This window comes from Antennarius striatus, chromosome 16 (assembly GCF_040054535.1).
Source record: "Antennarius striatus isolate MH-2024 chromosome 16, ASM4005453v1, whole genome shotgun sequence".
In the NCBI taxonomy this organism is placed as follows: domain Eukaryota; kingdom Metazoa; phylum Chordata; class Actinopteri; order Lophiiformes; family Antennariidae; genus Antennarius; species Antennarius striatus.
The window spans coordinates 15,230,172-15,250,275 of NC_090791.1; the positions used below are offsets into that span (position 1 = coordinate 15,230,172).

At 38.9% G+C, this 20,104-nt stretch overlaps 2 protein-coding genes across 2 annotated transcripts; one reads left to right on the forward strand and one right to left on the reverse strand.

Annotated features, from left to right (window-relative positions):
- The first annotated feature begins 143 nt into the window (after positions 1-143).
- On the forward strand, positions 144-4,604 carry LOC137609539 (uncharacterized). Its single transcript, XM_068336628.1, has 10 exons — positions 144-246; positions 374-550; positions 793-937; positions 1,035-1,210; positions 2,590-2,757; positions 2,931-3,084; positions 3,168-3,313; positions 3,561-3,743; positions 3,960-3,998; positions 4,100-4,604. The coding sequence occupies exons 1-10, from the start codon at positions 229-231 to the stop codon at positions 4,529-4,531; spliced, it is 1,638 nt and encodes a 545-aa protein (XP_068192729.1). The 5' UTR covers positions 144-228; the 3' UTR covers positions 4,532-4,604.
- A 1,022-nt stretch (positions 4,605-5,626) lies between these two features.
- Positions 5,627-16,640, reverse strand: LOC137609536 (myosin heavy chain, fast skeletal muscle). Its single transcript, XM_068336620.1, has 38 exons — positions 16,431-16,640; positions 16,126-16,269; positions 15,875-16,031; positions 15,755-15,782; positions 15,553-15,667; positions 15,381-15,473; positions 15,236-15,299; positions 15,025-15,123; positions 14,765-14,868; positions 14,537-14,675; positions 14,221-14,339; positions 13,970-14,119; positions 13,712-13,882; positions 13,325-13,619; positions 13,153-13,232; positions 12,987-13,074; positions 12,770-12,887; positions 12,211-12,334; positions 11,993-12,129; positions 11,637-11,892; positions 11,302-11,544; positions 11,030-11,206; positions 10,735-10,880; positions 10,532-10,622; positions 10,055-10,444; positions 9,780-9,906; positions 9,436-9,554; positions 8,247-8,443; positions 7,978-8,161; positions 7,729-7,894; positions 7,525-7,649; positions 7,107-7,415; positions 6,821-7,024; positions 6,615-6,740; positions 6,331-6,501; positions 6,119-6,223; positions 5,940-6,035; positions 5,627-5,839 (listed from the first exon to the last, which is right to left on the reverse strand). Exons 1-38 carry the CDS (start codon positions 16,638-16,640, stop codon positions 5,642-5,644), a joined length of 5,865 nt encoding a protein of 1,954 aa, XP_068192721.1. The 3' UTR covers positions 5,627-5,641.
- Positions 16,641-20,104: the final 3,464 nt, after the last annotated feature.

Sequence of the window (20,104 nt, forward strand, 5' to 3'; positions counted from 1 at the left end):
AGACAGCTTTTCCCAAACCTAGATTGAATTTTAAGTTTTTACTGTCTATTTAACCTTTTTTCCATTTTCATCTGTCTGAGTTTAGATTCTGAGATGTTCTTCAGCCTCTTGGCCAACACACAGAGCAATCGACTCAATGACCAGCGTGTCTCTCTTCCATCATTGCCGGGATTACAGAATGAGAACACAACTTCTAATGCAGGAGGAGAGTCAAGCTACTTGTGTTACATGGTCTCTAAAGTTCAGGTCAATACTTGTATTTTTTTTTGGATGAAAAAAAGGGATTATTATGTTTCAGCAGAATCAGAAAACATCCTGATTATTGTTGAGAAAATCTTAAATATTCATGACTTTCATCCCAATTCATTTTCAGGGGTCCAGAATGGATGACCAAAGGTGCTCGCTGCCTCAAGTACTAAATGTGGAGAACCCATGTTCGCCAAAAACAGATAAGTCTGCTTCTACATTAGGCTCTCCACGTTCAGCCTCCTTCAGTCCCAGCTCAGACATAGAACGACCAAAGAGTAAAGAAAAAGCAGCTCAAAAACAGGTATATAATGTCACTTTTATGATATTATATTATTTAAACACACACACACAAACACACACACACACACACACACACACACACACACACACACACACACACACACACACACACACGCACACGCACACGCACGCACACACACACACACACACACACACACACACTGTGTTTACATACAATTATTATGTCGGATTTATATTGACTGACCTGAATATGTAATTTTCATCTTTGTTCCCCACATCTAGGTCATGACTGCAGCTGAACAGGAAGATTTGTGGACCCTTATGAGTAATTCCCAGCGCGGACGAATGGACGAACAGCGATGTCAATTAAATATTAATTCCCAGTCCCCATCCACTCACAAGCCCAGTCAGAAAAATTTGTCCCAAGGTTAGAATAGTAATTTATTTTCTAATTGTCTGTTCTTACAATGACAGTATTTCTGTCCTTTCCTCTCAGTGCATTGTTTTGTTTTTCATGATCACAGGTCCAGATACTGACAAGTTTTTCAACATGCTGGCAAACTCTCAGGGTAGACGGCTTGATGACCAACGCATGTCTCTTCCTTCATTGCCAGGAATACAGAATGGAAGCACCTCATCAGCAGCTACTGCTGCAGAGATGGATGCAAGTTATTTGTGTTACATGGTCTCCAAAGTCCAGGTTGGTCACATTATATAGCATGGTGTAAATGAAAATTATCCATCTGTCTGTCTGTCTGTCCGTCTGTCTGTCTGCGCACACACACACACACACACACACACACACACACACACACACACACACACACACACACACACACACACACACACACACACACACACACACACACACACACACACACACACACACACACACACACACAGTGCATACAAGTGTACAGGTCGTCCTGAACCTACGAACAAAACTGGTTCCAAAAGGTTGTCCGTAAGCTTAATTGTTCTTAAGTCGTTATTTGTTCAATGTCAAACTGTAATCACCATTGTGATCGTTTAAACGCCATTAGTACTCTAAATATGAGAGTACTATTCTTCAAGATTTACCAGAAAAAAAATTACAGGACTTAAGAAAACACAAAATGAAATACAATCCAGGTACAAGCAATTTTTAGTAAAGTTCTCATTTATATATTGGTTTAAAAAAATATGAGGAAAAATAAAATTTGAGTTTATGTCATTTCACTCCACTTTACGTCTGTCCACCACAAATATTGGGTTCCTAAAATAACTAGAAAATCGTTAAAAGCAAATAATATTATAATACCTGGGCACTATAACTGCAGAGGAGATGAAACTCTCAGACACAAGATTTATCGGGCTTTATTCATCTCTTTACGCTGGAACTCTGGAGACACAACTCCAGCTCATAACTAATTCACTAACTCTCGTTCGCTTTTCCTAAGGCTTCCCACATCCCAACACATGAGCAGCCTAAGGCTCAGGGCAACATCATAATAACAGTCTGTATTAACACAGCTTATCACAAAACCATCTTATTGTACAATATGTAAGAATTAAGACATATAATCATATTAAAATATGATTGTGTGGAGAGAGGAATGAAGCAGTTAATACCCAGGTATTACAACATTATGTGCTTTTAATGATTTTTTTTGTGATTTTACGAGTCCACTATTTGTGGTGGACAGACCTAATGTCTAGTGAAATGACATATCCTTGAATTTTATTTTTCCGTGTACTCTTTTAAAAAACCGACATACCTGTATATATTGAAAACGACTTAACTCGACACGACCTATACCTGTATTTTATTTCATTACGTGTTCTTTTTATGCCATGTATTTATTTCTGGAAAGTGTTAGGGAATAGTACTTTCTTATTCAAAGTAGTAATGGGATTTAAATGACGTCAAATATCTAATATAGATTGAAATTAAATAAATAAAATTTTACAAATAATTCATGTTACGAATAACCTCTCAGAACAAAAAGTGTTTGAGAACCTGTAGATAATATAAGCACTATATGGAATTGTATACAAGTAATAGTTTGTATAACAGCTAATCTCATTTTCCACCAACAGGGGTCAAGGATGGATGAACAAAGATGTTCTGCACCTCATATCTTCCAAAATTCTATGGATAGTATTTCACCCACTCAACGTAAAGATCATGGACTTTCATATACATGTGATAAGTTTCTGCAGAGGTCATCATCCTTGAACCATGCCAAAGCTGACCACCATCAGATGGTACAATATCAACTAAAATCAATTATTAAAATGACACCAATCATGAATAAGGAAATTCACCCTTCAGTCTTTTACAGAAAAATGTGTTGTTTTTTAGACTTTGTCCTCCTGGTTGTTTTGCTGACCATTGAAACATTGAGAGTTGTACTCCCTTTTCTTTAAATTGCTTTCAGGAGGTATCTCCAATTGAACAGGAGCAGTTCCTAAAAATGATCACTCACGCCCAAAAAGGACGTATGGACGAACAACGTTGCTCTTTGCCTTCTGATAGTAATATTCCTGTCTCACCTGCACACAATGGAAGCGCTTTAAAGCATGTACCTACAGGTTAGGCAGACACACACTCGGTTCATGTATGTTTTTTCTCTGTCTAACATGTCACAGACATGACTTTGGGTTTTTCACAACAGGTGCAGATGCTGACAAATTCTTCAACATAATTTCCTCCAGTCAGGCACGACGGCTAGACGATCAGCGAGTTGCACTTCCTTGCTTACCAGGGATAAGTGAGAATACCAAAAGAAAAGAGGGTGGTAAAAATAAGACTGGACGATCAGTAAGTTACCTGCATTTAAATTGTAGTTGGTACCAACTTGAGCAATACTGTCAAATACAGTATTGCTATGTTTTATTCCTTGTTGTTTTTTAAGCCTCATTCACATAAAGTTAGTGGTAATGTTGAGATGTTTGTTGATAATTATCCTTGTACCCACAATCGGATATCAATTCATGAATTACTGTGGTTAGATATTAGATATTGACCCAATACTTGACAGCTCAACTGCCTGTTTCTCTCCTGCAAGGCTTCTCCATTACACATCACTGTGACAGAAAGTACACCAACAACACCAAGGAAAGATTGTTCCAGACCTAAGTCAAAACCCCAAAGGACCAACGCAGAATTGGGTTCCCCCAGAGCCATCCAAAAATCTGCTTCATTCACCCCTGAAACAGAATATCAAAAGACAATCAATTCCCCAGCCCAGGTAAATGTTTGACTTGATGTTGGTCTGTTGGTCACAGATAGTTTTTGTTTATAACCATTAAAGGGTTCATTTGGGGGCAAGAACAGTTCTTGCAGCTCATTGCGACTTTCACTGCTGTTTTATTTCTGAAGTTCTTGAGTGTTTACAATGCACCAACAATGAATCAAAGGTTTAATCTAAAACACATCTTACTGAACAAACGCTTTTTCTTTGCAGATGACAGTGAGGGTATCCATGAGCTTCACACCACAGCAGGTAAGCTTAGCCACAGCCAGTGTATGCTCTAGGCCGAGGGAACAGTATTGCTTAATGCATGACGTAGCTTGATTAGTGTTTATATGACTTTTCTGCCAAAGGGAGACAAGAAAATGGATCTTCCGTGTGGATTCCCAGAAGTCTTCCTCACTCTCGGAGCCCCTGGAGATAATCTTGTGATCCCCCTCAGCCCAGCACCTGGCAGACCCTTATCTTTAAACTTAAACCTTGTCCCAAAAGAAAATGTTAAGTCCAGGCAGCACTCTCCAAGCTGTGCAAGTCCAAGAAAACCATCTCCGTCTTCCAACCCAGGAGCAACCAGTGAAGCACATCCTGAAAGTTTGTGCCTACGTGAACAGAGGAAGCTGAGCAGCACTCTCAGTCCACATGAAGACTGCTGCTCTCTGGTCGAGAAAGTTCACACAGCCCAACTGCTAAAGACGGTAGCTCAAGATGGACAAAAATGGAAAGAGGAACAAGGAAAAGGAAAAGGAGGTGGAAAGAAAGATAAGAAGAATAGTGGCAATAAATGATATCTTAGTATACAGTACTTTATTGTACATTACCTTCAGAGAGAGTTTGTAACAGTACATTGAGGTATAAGTAAGAGACATAGAAAATAATAATGAAATTATATTATTTATACACCACAACAATGAGTTCTTCCTTGTGTAGAACACGTTTTTTTCAGCATTTATTTTCTTGTTTGCCAGTTAAATGTTCCCAGTGTAAAATATCCATATTTCATCTAAGTTTGTAGTCTACAAATAATGAGAAACCAGAAGTCAAAAAGTAAGAGAGGAATAAGTTGATGGTGTTGTTGAACATAGATTGACATTTTACAGAAGATAGTTTATCTTATGCGTTATTTTGAAACGCCTCAGCTAGCTCTTGTATTTCATTCAGCAGAGTCGCTTCCCTGGAAGAAAAAAAGGATAATTAGTAATTGTAGGCAGAGTTAAGGCTTTGATATTCTCATATGTTCTTCTACACTTATTCTTCTATATTCTTATGATAATTTCAGAGGTTATTATCAAAGGTGGCAAAAAATGGTCTCTACCAAAAGTTGAAGCATTTTCAGCTTCTTTACTCAAGTGAAAGTGCTGTTTTTGAAATGCATTGAAAGTGTTTAAGACATTTTTTCATGTCATATTAATATGATATAAAAAATACTGATTAAAGGCATCATGAACATTATTTTAACCTACTACGACTGACAGGCAAATTATACAGTATATTCAGTGTGAAAGACTATGCTGAACTCAAGTGAAGGAAAACAATGTGGGATACTGAAAACACTGACTTCATGTCATTTCTTTGGGGTCAAGTTCATAAATGTCTCCTGTTTGTCTCCTCTCCTGTTTGTTTTAGTTCTGTCATCTATTTTATATGTTATTGTCCCTTTCATTTCAATTGAAATCAATCTTGAAAGTGGGAAAAAAATTACAAAATAGAAATAATCTAGTGAAACAAAAAGCTTATTTGAAAATGAAACAATTAGAAAATGTCAATAGTGGTGTTAAATGTATTTTGTAAAAGGAGAATGTTGTTAGATATTTAAATAATTAAAACAAAAATATCTGAAAACTAAGTACAGTAACAAAGTATTTGTGTTCCCACCCTCTGCTCACTATTTACAGTTGTTAAATGTCTATATTTACATTGAATGTATCATGAAGTTGATACAGAACACTGTCAATGACAGTTACCTTTCCAGCATCACGGCTCTTGGCTCTCAGCTTGTTGACCTGGGACTCAGCGATGTCAGCACGCTCCTGAGCTTCCTCCAGCTCATGCTGAACCTTCCTGAGCCTGGACATGTGAGTGTTGGCCTGCTCCTCCTGTGAAGGGAATGGGATTTTATAAATAGTTATTAGACAGGTAATGACAGTATTCTTGATTCTAAATTAAATGATTATCATATAAATGCTTATGACTTACAGCCTCCTCAGCCTGTCTCTTGTAAGCCTTGACCTTGAGCTGCAGTTTGTCCACAAGATCCTGGAGTCTGATTCCATTCTTCTTGTCCTCCTCAGTCTACGCAGATACAAGCTCATTCAGTGAGTGATGAAGAACCGAGTATTATAGAGACGATAGGGTAGTTTTTCAGGAGGAATTACCTGGTAGGTCAGCTCCTTCACTCTCCTCTCGTATTTGCGGACACCTTTGACAGCATCAGCTCCACGCCTCTGCTCAGCCTCAACTTCAGCCTCCAGCTCACGCACCTGGAGGGTAATGATAAAGAACAGAAAGAAAAACAACCTTCATCGGGTGCTTTTAAGCTTGACATTAATGATGAAACTGCTCTTTGAGTTTCATGTATATTATATACCCTGGACTCCAGTTTCTGGAGCTGCTTCTTGCCACCCTTCATGGCGAGATTCTCAGCCTCATCCAGACGGTGCTGCAGGTCCTTGACTGTGACCTCCAGGTTCTTCTTCATCCTCTCCAGGTGAGCGCTGGTGTCCTGCTCCTTCTTCAGTTCCTCAGCCATCATGGCAGCCTGAATAAAAAAAAGGTTTGTCCTTTTATAATCTATAATAAATATCCAGCAAATGATAATACTGCATTGAAAGTAGAACAAAAACAACAGATAAATACGAGACGTAAACTCACATCAGTGATAGCCTTTTTGGCCTTGTCTTCAGCATTCCTAGCTTCCTGAACTGAATCATCCACTTCGCCCTGAACCTGGACAAGGTCAGCCTCCAGCTTCTTCTTGGTGTTCAGAAGACTGGTGTTCTAAATGTTTAAGAATAGTCATGTTTAGAATAATAATTTCAGTATTTTCCTAAAGCTATTTTCTTGTAATGAAAATGAACCTGAGAGTGGAGGAGTCCAACACGCTCACTAGCGTCAACCAGCTCCTGCTCAGCCACTTTACGTCCTCTCTCTGTCTGTTCCAGAGCGGCTCTCAGCTCCTCAATCTCAGCCATCATCAGACCATTTCTGCGCTCCACCATGGCAACCTGCTCCCTCATGTCTTCCTGTCCTCTGACTGCATCATCAAGGTGCAGTTGGGCATCCTGGGAACATAAAATAAAGAATAAATGTTCACGGAATACAAACTCTATATACTAAAAATGCACACTATCAAACATAGCTGACCTTGAGTTGTCCCTGGACATTCCTCAGCTGTTTCTGGGCCTCAGCAGCCTGCCTGTTGGCATGGCTCAGCTGAATCTCCATCTCATTCAGGTCTCCCTCCATCTTCTTTTTAATTCTCAGGGCATCATTCCTGCTCCTGACCTCAGAATCAAGAGTGCTCTGCATGGAGTCAATCACCCTCTGGCTGTTCCTCTTGATCTGCTCCATCTCCTCATCCTTCTCTGCCAACTTCCTGTCAACCTCACCTTTGACCTGGTTGAGCTCAAGTTGGACGCGAAGAATCTTGGACTCCTCGTGTTCCAGGGTACCCTACAGGGGATAGTATAAGTTGCAATGTAAATATAAAGAACAAATGGAATATCACTTATTTTTCTATTGCAATGAATCATTGAAGTACCAAACCGAGTAAACTTTTTACCTCAGCTTCCTCCAGTGCAGTCTGAATTTCAGCTTTCTCACTCTCAACAGCCTTCTTGGCTTTTTCTAGTTCGTGAATACTTTTTCCAGTCTCACCAATCTGTTCAGTTAGATCAGAAATCTCCTCTACAAAGTAAACATTAACATTGACTTTTCAGGACAAGCAACAAAATTATTATTTGCTTAATGTAGATTCTTCACATACGTTGCAGGTTCTTGTTCTCTCTCTTCATGGTCTCCAGATGATCCAGAGCCTCCTCATAAGAGTTCTTCATCTTGAACAGTTCAGTGCTGAGAGAACGAGCCTCTTTCTGAGCTCCTTCCAGCTCTGCTTGGCCCTCCTCATACTTCTGTTTCCATTCTGCAAGGACCTACAGTTAAAGTTAATGTTAATAAAGGGTGAATTCAAAAAGGTGCATGTTTATGGTATCACTAGGGTATCACTATGACTAACTTTATCAAAGTTCCTCTGCTTCTTGTCGAGGTTGGCAGCCAGAGAATTGGCTCTCTCCACATCAATCATGAGGTCCTCCACCTCGCCCTGCAGCCTCTGTTTGGTCTTCTCCAAAGATGCACACTTAGAGTTCACTGCCTCAATGGATTCTTCAGCATCCTGCAGACGCTGGGCCAGCTTTTTCCTTTAGGGAGAGGAAATGTGTTTATGATAAATACAACAGAAACAACAATTAAAGTTTCAAAGAAAGAGCAGCAAAGTTCATCTACTTTGCTTCCTCCAGCTCCTCAGTGCGCTGAATGGCATCAGTCTCATATTTGGTTCTCCACTGAGCCACCTCACTGTTGGCCTTGGACATTCCACGCTGCAGCTCAGCCTTGGCCTCCTGCTCCTCCTCAAACTGCTCTCTGAGCAGATCACAGTCATGGCGGGATGACTGAACAGCGTGAGCCAGGGCGTTCTTGGCCTATGAATTAATCATGAGCATCATGAATGTCTTCACATATTGTTTTACTAGATACACACAAATGCTTTTCTTAAATATTGGCCAATATATTTTTATTGTATTATTTTAGGTTTGAATATTTTAAATATTTAAATGTTTGACCTTCTTCTTAGCCTATTAAACCATTAGGTCTGATTAGTCTAATTTGGAATACATTACGTAAACCATTGCTTTCATTTGTCAATTCAGTCAAGTTTGCAACATTGTTTGACATTCATAAAGTTTTATAAAACCCATAACAGCGATAACATTGAAGATAACATCCATTCATTCATCTTCTCAATCGCTGTTTCTGCTTTTGCGGATCACGAGGTTGCTGGAACATATCCCAGCAGACTGGTGGGGAGGGAGAGAGGTGGAGTACAGTCCAAGCCCGACACCGGTGCACCGTGGAGTGGAGATAACATACCAAATTTAATAGACAAATCTACTTCTTTTCCTTTTGGCTTGTCCCATTAGGGGTCTCCACAGTGAGCCTATCTTCTGCATCCTCCTCTCCGCAACCAACTGTCCTTATGTCATCCTCACTGCATCCATCCACCTTCTCTTTGGTCTTTCTCTTGCCCTCTTGCCTGGGAGCTTCATCCTCAACACCCCTTTACCAATACACTCACCATCTCTCCTCTGGACGCATCCAAACCATTAAAGTCTGCTCTATCTAAATTTGTTTCCAAATTTACAGAAAGCAGGTTAAATAGGATTGACTAAGTTGTAAAGGGTCAGAAATGAGTTCCTCCAATGAACTATTGTCTGACCTTTTCCAACCTGGTCATGTAGGGAGAACCTCAACATCCTCATTTCCTCCACCTCCACCTCAGCTTCCTGTCTTCTTTTCAGGGGCACATTTTCTAATCAATGCATCAAGGGTGGCCTCACCACTGTCTTAAAAACTTATTCTAGCAGACAATTTAATAGACAGAGAATGGAATCAAATAATGTATTAAATCACATACCTTCACCTCCTCTTCAATGTGTCTCTTGAGCTCCTCAATCTGCTGAGTATAGGCCTGTTTGCCTCTGGTCAACTGGGAAATTAGAGCTTCCTTCTCCTCAAGCTGGCGTGAAAACTCACCTGAAAAGATTAGAATAAGGAGAAGATTTTAATAGCTGCAATATTACAGAAAATTTATTGTATTTCATAGAATATTTGCTGATCATATAGAAATCACTACATCACACTATGTAAAAAAACAACAACGAAACATTCATGATTTGGAGCCTGGAATAAATCACATCTGAACATTTAAAAGGCATACATTAATACTTTATTACACCTTTCATATATCTGTATACACACCATTCTCTGTCTGCAGTCTGGCCCTCTGAGCACTCAGGTCATTTAGCTGGCGAACATTCTCATCATTTTTGGACTTGATTTCACTTAATTGGTCTTCAAGAGTTCGGCACAATTTCTCCAGATTGGCCTAGAATTGTAATGTATTTAACATTATTCTTACTCAGTACATTGATATTTACTGCTCAGATAGCTCAGCTCTTCACATAATTTTGATATTACTCAAAAGTTATTTGAAATTGTGTTTTCATGGACAAACAAGAAAACAATCCTCACACCTTAGCCTTGGCAACAGCCTCCATGTTGCTAGACAGGTCATCAATCTCCATCTTATATTCGCTCTTCTCCTTCTCCAGCTTCTGCTTGACACGCTGGAGGTTGTCAATCTGCTCTCCCAGCTCTGCAACACTGTCAGCCTGCTTCTTGCGGAGAGCAGCAGCTGTGGCTTCATGCTGCAGGGTTGACTCCTCAAGATCACGGCGCAGCTTCTGGAACTCAGCCTCACGCTTCTTGTTCATCTCAATCTGAGCAGCTGTTGCTCCACCAGCTTCCTCAAGCCTCTCGCTGATCTCCTCCAGCTCCCTGGAGAGGTCAGCCCTCTGTTTCTCAACCTTAGCCCTAGCAGCCCTCTCAGCCTCAATCTCTTCCTCCAGCTCCTCAATACGAGCCTAGATTTGATAATATCAAATGAGGTATTAACTTGGAGCATGGTGGTTTTGATTCGCTGTATTTATTATCCAAGTTAAATACATTACCTGGAGCTCCTTGATCTTCTTCTGAAGCTGAGCACCAAGAGACTGTTCATCCTCAATCTTGCTGAGGAGCTGGCTGGTCTCGAAGTCTTTCCTTGATTAGGATACCAAGAACACTTTTAGTGTCACCATCTGTTTTGTTATTGAAGTTCAGTGTGTGAAATGCTGAAAAGAAAATGGAACACCCAACACAAAGAAACCCTTACTTCTTGATTTTCTCCTCAGATTGTTGTTTGTCATTCTCCAGATCCATTATAGATTCCTGGGCCAGTTTCAGATCTCCCTCAAGCTTCCTCTTGGCTCTCTCAAGGTCCATGCGGAGCTTCTTCTCTTGTTCCAGTGATCCCTCGAGCTATCAGATGAGAATCCATGTTAGCTGATTTATGTATTCAAAAGACATAGAATCAGGACCAGGAATACTAAATTATTCCACATATAAAAAATGAGAAGAATAGAATCAACTTCACCATATAAACACATTCAAAATAAATGTTGTCATACATCATCCACTTGCTGCTCCAGCTTTGTCTTGGCCTTGGTCAGAGTGTTGACTTTGTCTTCCTCTGCCTGGAGATCATCCAGTGTTTGCTGGTGGGCCTCTTGGAGGGCTTTCTTCTCCTTGGTCAACTTGGCAATAGACTCATCTTGAGATGCCATCTCCTCTGTCAGGTTTTTCACCTAGAGTCAAGGGACATGTTAATAAGTCCCATCACATTATATTGTGTTGCATATACAGTATATATTAACAAGTGTAGTTTAGAGATGATTTGAACCTTGTTTTCTGTGGCATGTTTCTCCTTCTCCACTTTAGCCAGGGTAAGCTCCAGGTCATCAATGTCTTTCTTCAGCTCAGAGCATTCATCCTCCAACTTCCTCTTCTTGGCAGTCAGCTCAGCATTGATTTCCTCTTCATCCTCCAGTCTCTCAGTTGTCTCTTTGAGTTTGGCTTCAAGCTGGATTTTGCTCTTGATGAGCCCTTCACACCTTTCCTCAGCATCAGACAGGTTCTCACTTTCCTATGTTTCAATCAATAATACACTGTAGTGTTATTTCTAATAAATACACATTCCATGAGATTCTCTGAAAATATTGTTTGTGTCCTACTCACAGAGGCCACTTGAAGTTGCAGGTCATTCTTCTCCTGCAGGAGGGAAACCATTTTCTCCTCTAGTTCTTTTTTCTTGGCCAAAGCAGTTGTCAGGTCTGACTGCATTTTGCCATAGTTTTCTTTCATCTGAGCCAGCTCCTTCTCAGTCTCAGCACTCTTCAGAAGTGGCTTTATCTTAAAGTACAGATGCATCCATGGCCAGTTCTTCACATTCATGAATGAACGGACGTTGTACTGGATAGTGAAGATTGCATCCCTAATAAAATAACAATTAACACATTAATTTTAGTATTATATCAGTTAAACATCAAACTGGAAAATTTCATACAATGCATTATACGTAATGATTATCCCACCTCCTCTCCATCATCTTGACAAACTCCTTCCTCATTAGAAAGCCTCTACAGAGAGCCTGAGTCATCGTCACCAGCTCAGCCAGTTTCTCATCTCGCATCTCCTCCAGTGTACCCAGCAGACCAGCTTTGAAGAACACCTGTTATGTTACAGAGAAAATGTCATCATAGACACATACACCAGGACAACTGCACAGGTAATGCAGCCACTGTGGACGTACCTTTGTGTGCCCAAACTTGTACTGAGTGTGGTCCACATCGATGGAGCCCAGCAGTTTCTCTGAAGCTTTCTTGTTGTCAATGAACTGTCCCTCAGGGATGACACTGGCATTCAATACTTTGTATCTGCAACGTAAAATATGTAACTTATATTATCTCTAATTTTCTGGTGTTTTACATTATATTAATCCGGGATAAATTTAACTTGTCTTCTTCTCCTTTTGGCTTTTCCCTTCAGGGGTCGAGATAGCGAATCAATTGCCTCCATCTAACCCTGTCATCTGCTTCCTCTTCTCTCACACCAACTACCTATTTCAGTACATCCATAAACCTCCTCTTTGGTCTTCCTCTAGGCCTACTGCCTGGAAGCTCAAAACTCAGCATCCTTCTACCAATATATTCACTATCTCTCCTCTGGACATGTCCAAACCATCTCAGTCTGGCCTCTCTGACATTTTCTCCAAAATCTCTAACAGGTGCTGTCACTCTGATGTACTTGTTCCTGATCCTATCCTATCCTTCCTGGCCACTCCCAAAGAGAACATCAGCATAAAAAGTCACCTCTGCTTGAAGTCACCATAGAGGATTCTGCTGGGGAAACCCTTTCTGCAGATTCTAATACCTTCTAGCACACCATTACATCTGAGTTGGTGGATGACCAAGTGGTTCTCCATAAGACCTGTAAAATGAAAAAAAAAGAGTTTGAATATAGCACCTTTGAAAAATAGTGCTTACTTTAGATAAAAAAACCCAAGACAACTACACAGAAGCATCAAACCTGGTGTCTTTGTTTCATTGGGAATCAGGCAACGCACAAAATGAGGATGTGTGCTCCTCAAGTTAGTCATCAGTTTGCCCAAGTTTTCCTGGGAGGACAGGTATTGTTATTCCACTTAAAACATGAACTTAGTAATTGATTTTGGCTTTACAGCAGTAAAACCTACTCTGAAAAGACAAGACACTGTTTGGAAGGAACCACCTTTCTTCTTTCCACCACCCTTCTTGCCGCCACCGCCAGCAGCATCTGTTTTCAAATAAGGAAATAAGTTACTGAATTACTGAAATGCACACATGGATTACAGGACTGTAACCTTAAAATCCTACCATCGCCGGAGCTGTGTGATGCATACAGCATGGCAAGCAGTTTGTTTGCAGACTTCTGATAGAGCTGAACAACTGAGTCATTCAGGGGGTCCTTGTTCTTGTCCAGCCACCCAGTGATATTGTAGTCCACTGTACCAGCATAATGAACCAGGGAGAAGTGAGCCTCAGCCTTGCCCTTTGCTGGTTTTGGCTTCTCAAAGGCTTTGGTTTTGCCAAGATGCTGATCGTGCAGCTTGTTCTTGAATGAAGTGTCTGTAGCCTTGGGGAACATGCACTCCTCTTCAAGGATGGAGAAGATGCCCATTGGCTGAGAAAAAAGATTGCAGTATTTTATAAAAATTATCAATAATTCATCATGTTGTCAGAAAACAGGTTTCAATTCTGTGTGACAGATTTTACCTTCTCAATAAGCTCAATGCAGGCAGCCAAGTCCATACCAAAGTCAATGAACTCCCATTCAATGCCCTCCTTCTTGTACTCCTCTTGCTCCAGGACAAACATGTGGTGGTTGAAAAACTGTTGCAGTTTCTCATTGGTGAAGTTGATGCAGAGTTGCTCCAGGCTGTTGAACTACAGGATACAGGCAGACAGTCATGTCATTGGGCATGAAGCGTTGGTATACTGTATTACCACTGCTAATGTATTTTTTAAACTCACATCAAAGATTTCAAATCCAGCAATATCCAACACTCCAATGAAGAACTGTCTTGGCTGCTTTGTGTCCAGCATCTCATTGATACGGATGACCATCCACAAGAACATTTTCTCATAGACAGACTTACAGAGAGCGCTGACAGCATTGTTAACCTAGACATTAAGATTTTATTGAAAGGATTTTTATAGAAAAATAAACCGAAATCAAAATGTAAATGCAGCCAATCTTTCATGTCATGTTTTCATTTTATTACCTGTGGCACTGTCTGACCTTTGGTCACCATCTCATTTCCGACCTTGACTCTTGGGTAGCATAGAGCTTTTAGCATATCGGCTGAGTTCAGGCCCATGAGGTAAGCGATTTTATCGGCCTCTGATTGAGAAATGAGAAAAAATTGATTTTAATGCAATGCAAAGTAACGTGAAGCATCTAACTTCAAAAACCTGACATTGTGAAGCCTGAATCTAAGTTACTACATTGAAGCAATATGCATGTATTTTCAGAACACCTGAGCTTCATGCATTTTGGTACAATAAAACAACTCCATTTCATATCATTAATTCCATTACCCTCGGTCCCATCAGGTTCAGCCTGCTCCTCACGCTGTTTCTGCTTGAATTTCATGTTGCCATGATGCATCACAGCGCCAGTCAGCTTGTAGATGGCAATTTTCTCATCAAAGTTGAAGCCCAAGATGTCAATGGCAGTCTGCAATCCATACATGACACATCCTCTTTAAAAAAATCCCTTGTTATAATATTAATCAGCTGCTATTATAGAAACTGGCATTAACATACATCAGTTGCAATGAACTCCTCCACATCATTGATGCTCTTGACAGTGATTTCACCTTGACTGACCATTGGGTAGTCATATGGGTTGGTAGTGATAAGAAGAGCCTCTGCAAAAATAGCAGACATACTCAAATGGGAACATAAATATATATATCTATAATGATTATAATCATATTTTTAATTATAATTATGACAACTTACAATAAATTATTTTAATAACTAATGAATAAATAGTAATTATTTAAAAAATTGCCACAACTTACCCAAAAGTTCAGGCTTGTGTCCAGTCATCAGCTGATAGAAGATATGATAGCTCCTCTCAGCAGACAGCTGGAAGGTGACTCTAGATTTCTCCAGCAGATCTGTCAAAATGAATGATGAATGTGTGTTATGCCATGAAAATAACACAACATTTGAAGACTGAACTAACGATGTTTCCAATTTTGTAATTTATGTAAAATAACTGAGTTTTACATGTTTCGATATCAGCTGAGGCCAGCTTGCCAGAAGAACCAAAGTGGATCCTGATAAATTTACCCTAAAGATTTTAACGAAAATGTTAGTTTTAATAAATGTAACAATATACTGTCAGTTATGTGAAGGTATAGATAACACTTACAAATCGAGAGGAGTTGTCATTCCTCACAGTCTTGGCATTACCATAGGCCTCCAGTAAAGGATTGGCTGCAATGATTTGATCTTCCAGTGAACCCTTAATAGAGACATCATAACGTTGTATAAAACCATAGCCATAGTATTTTAAAGTTTATTAAACAATGATATCATTTTACCTGTATTTTGCCAGATGTTTGCTCAGCTTTCTTGCCAGCTCCAGCTACTGCAATTGTTGCAAAGTACTGGATGACACGCTTGGTGTTGACAGTCTTTCCTGCACCGGATTCTCCACTGGACATTTAAAAGATAGTGTTCATATGTCATGGCAAGGCAGTCACAAAATAAAAGAACTGAGATGACAAATTTCATCATACTCACGTGATAAGAACAGACTGGTTCTCACGATCTGAAACATATACATTCATATTAAACTTATTGTTGATTATTATTTTTTTGTTTGTTTTGTTCAGTCAAATCTGAAGACACTTTGGATCTTACCAGTGAGCATGAACTGATAGGCATTATCAGAGATGGAGAAGATGTGAGGTGGAGCCTCAATTCTCTTCTTGCCTCTGTATGCTCCAACAACCTGAGCATCGTACACTGGAAGCCACTTGTAGGGGTTCACAACGACACAGAAGAGGCCAGAATACGTCTACAGTGAAAAAGAGAAAAACATTTTCATGTTTCATTTTAAGGTTTAACAAGGTATGTAAAGTGTAAGTACATTACATATGATTGAAATTTACGTAGATCATCCATGATGCAAAACGCTCTTTGAGGTTATACAGCACAGCAGGCTCATTGAGATGGGTCATCATTGCCATGTCTTCAATTTTATCAAACTTGGGAGGATTCATGGGATGGATGTCATCCTCTTTTACAGTGACAGTCTGAATAGAAAAAATAAAAAATAAAATCGATATTCATAAAAATTCTTACATCGTATATATTAGCTGTTTATTATATTGTACTAAAATGTGTCAACTAAATAAAGGATCTATCATCAAAATGTCTGTCAGTCCTTGTTAAGTTGCACTTTTAGGTATATTACACTTACTTTTCCTGTGATTGTTTCTACTGTGGCTTTGCCACCCTCCCTCTTGATGAGTTTACCCTTGACATACATGTCATCAGTATCAGTCACAAAATAGGCTGTTTTGGCATCAAATGGCGTATTCTGTGCTTCAATCCTCTCCTTCTCAGGTTTCCGGAGGAATATGGATGCTGGGCCATAGGCCTCCATCTCTGCGTCCGAACTCATGGTGGTACCTTAATTGACTGTAAGTAGGGAGAAGACATACACACTAAATTTCTCTATTTGGTTAAATAAATGTTAACATGTTGACTTTAGGCCTGTAATTTACCCCTTCAGGTCCCAACAGAAGATGTAATTCAATCAGGTCTGTTCTTTCGATCCTATTCAACAATGTTCAAGCATGAATAAACACATAGAGAGAACTATATTCACTTAGATCTTTAAATAAAAATCATTGTTCAGCATCACTTTTGTGTACAGTGCAACATAAATAAACAGCAACAAAACAAAATAGGAATGCATGAGCATTGTAGCAAATACATTACGAATCAAATACTCAAACAAACATGAATTAATTGAAGTTAATGAGTACCTGAGTTGGAGGCCTTCCAGTAAATGAAAGAGTCTTGAGCAGCCTCTTTTATAGAAGAGAGACTGTCTCCTCAGTAGGTGTGCCCCCCTTAATATGGTCATGCATTCTTGTCGTGTTGTCCTGTGTCAGTGACATTCACAATGATTGATGTTTCCTCGCACTGCAGATGTCTTTTCATAATCTCTGTGGCAAAAAAGCACAGTGGCATAGTGGCTATAAAAGGATTTTTATCATATAAATTATTGAAATGGTCTAAATGGTCGCTACCTGTCAATATTGGTAGCCAATAGTGAGTGTTAGGTGCTGTGTTACTTACCTTTGTTGACATATATTACATTTTGTAATATGAGACTTAATTTTTTTGTTTTGTTTTATGAGCTATCTTATAATACGTACACATATAGAGCTAGATTGATGTGTTTTTGAGATCATTTGTCAAATTTGGAGATTTTGTAGAATATTGCATCACAGCATACTGCTTTATTGCTGAAGTAAAGTAGCATTTAAAGTGATCATTTCTTTTTCTTTCTTTAATCTATTTTTACTTTTTCAAAGCCATGAATGATGTAGAAACTTTTACGAAATTGTGGTGTGTAAAGAATGTCTTATTCTGGGTTGAGTGAGAAGCTTGTGTTCAGTCATTGATTGGTTTAATTCATGTGTATTTTGTGTAGTTTTTTAAAAATTGCTGTTATTTGTTTTGAATGTGAATTAATTTTTGCCTGAATTTCTTTTGGATTTTGTGTGTGTGATTATTTTGTAATTTGTTTTTTGTGAATAATCGTGCTTTAAAATATTTTCTCTTTCTTTCTTCCTTTCCTTCTTCCTTTGTTTCATTTCTGTGGTGATGGTGTCTGGACAAGCACACAAATGTCTCTAGTGGTCAGTTGTAGGACATCCACACTTAGGATCTTTAAATAGGAGCAGAACCACTTTAATTACAGATATATAGAGTTATCTCAACAATATATGGCTTTCCTTTCAAAGATGTATAATCAATTAATCACTAATTATTTTAACTATCATATTATTTGACAATATAAGTGTATTTATGGGGGATTATTTAGATTTGTCACTCACTTAATTCAAAATAAGATATACTTTCCTGTATGATCTTCATTAATTGTAACAATAATATTCTTAGAGTACCTTATGTGGGTTCAGGCCTTGGTTTTGGAGAAGCATTTAAATGTCACTGGTATACAGTTGCAGCACAACCACACATTCTCATATGTCTGAAAAAAAAAAGATACAGGCTGAACGCCGTTCCATAAAAGCTGAAGAGGGATTACATATCGCCTTGGAATGGAGTGGACGAGCAGTTGCCATCTAGACTGGGATAAGACCCAAAATAAGTCCTGTGCCAATAAACAAGATGTTCCAGATGCCAGAACTGTAATAGTACCATGAATGAAATGTGGATCCAGGATTAGTGAAATCTACTGGCTGAATGTAGAATCAACCCGGGAAAATAAATGTACTTTATTTTTTGTGTATTTGTGTGTATTTCATGTGGATTGCTGTGTGATGTAGTGTTAATGCCTTTTACATTTACCTGACCTTCTCACTTCAAAAAAGGAGATGACCTTGAGGAATGAGACACATGTGACCTCAGTTGGTAGGTGGGCTATTGTACAGACATGTGTTGCACACAAGCTATTCAAGTTAGGTCAAAGGTCTTTAGTTTTTTTCAGCTAACCTGAATAGTATGTGTCAAACATCTATTCAAGTAAGGTCAAGAGTCAAGAGTCATTTTTTGGCCATCTTTTTCCATCAGAGGATACGATATGTGTAAATGTATGTATTTATAAGTTTAAATGTATTTGATACTATTTTTGAGCAAACAGGAAGATAACTGTTTAGTTGCATACTTTACTTTTTGTAATGTTTCAATAAGGATGAGCACATCTTTACATTACAGTAACCTAACAGCAAATTTCTAATGTTGAAAATTTGTTACACATGGTATGAGTCCCCATGTTTCATCCTGAATACACAGCATGCTGTGGAAAAGGTCAGCAGGCATCCTGTCTTGTCTCTGCTGTTCAAATTTTTTTTTTTTTTACAAATTAATTTCTTAATTCACCTGTAAGCTTTGAGTATTTTTAGAAAGTGGCAAGAAGATGGACGCAAGTGGGGACAGATTGCCCTTCTAATTTTCTTCTTATAGATTTGAGTGTCCTTGAGCCTAGTAGATCTGCCTCTACTCAGACCTTGAACTAAAATATAACATGTCAATACATATATTTAGGAGGAGCTTGAGATGAAAAAATGTCCAGCTCATTTTAATCGACATCTATATTAAGTGAAATGTGAGACAAGTTAGATGGTAATTATTTTATTTTCATTTTAAGCATAACGTTGTAACATGCCATGCATTACAAACATACAGACAGCTGTGTTGAATGGTTACATGATACCGTCCTCACCACTTTAAACAAAGAAAATTGTCTTTACCACAAGTGTCTTAGTGGCAACTCCTAAATTTAGATTGGCATGCAAATGGACAAGCAGTTAGTGTCATCGTAAACGACACCTACCCCAAGGTCCAACAACACCTGTGCTTTCTTTACAGACTGTGAGGGTTTGATGCCAAAGCACAAGTGCTTTTAACAGCTGCCAATCAGATTCCCTTGGTTACACTGTCATGTAAACTTGCAAATATTATACAATATTTACAAGTTTACATGACATTAAAAGGATATCAATATCCTTTTAATGTCACCTAAAATAGAAAATTAGAAAACAAAAATCAAAAGGACAACAATCATCCAGCACTACCATGTAAAGGTTTTTGTTTTTTTTAATGTTATGTAGCATGGTCATATCCTGCAGTAAAAATGCAAACCCAAGTTTTAATAACTTATTTTGTGTATTTATTTTGCTTTGGCTAAATCAATATTTTAATGCTATGAACTGTTGGAAGAGCCTTGTGAAACCATCAGCACACAGGCATTGGATAATTCTTGTTCTTGTCCTTCATTCAAATCAAGTGAATAAAGGATATCCTGCTTTCATTTCTACTATGCTGGTCATCACTGTGCATGAATGGGCTCTGTTGGCAGCAACAAGTGGTCATAAATTTAGAGTCCCATTA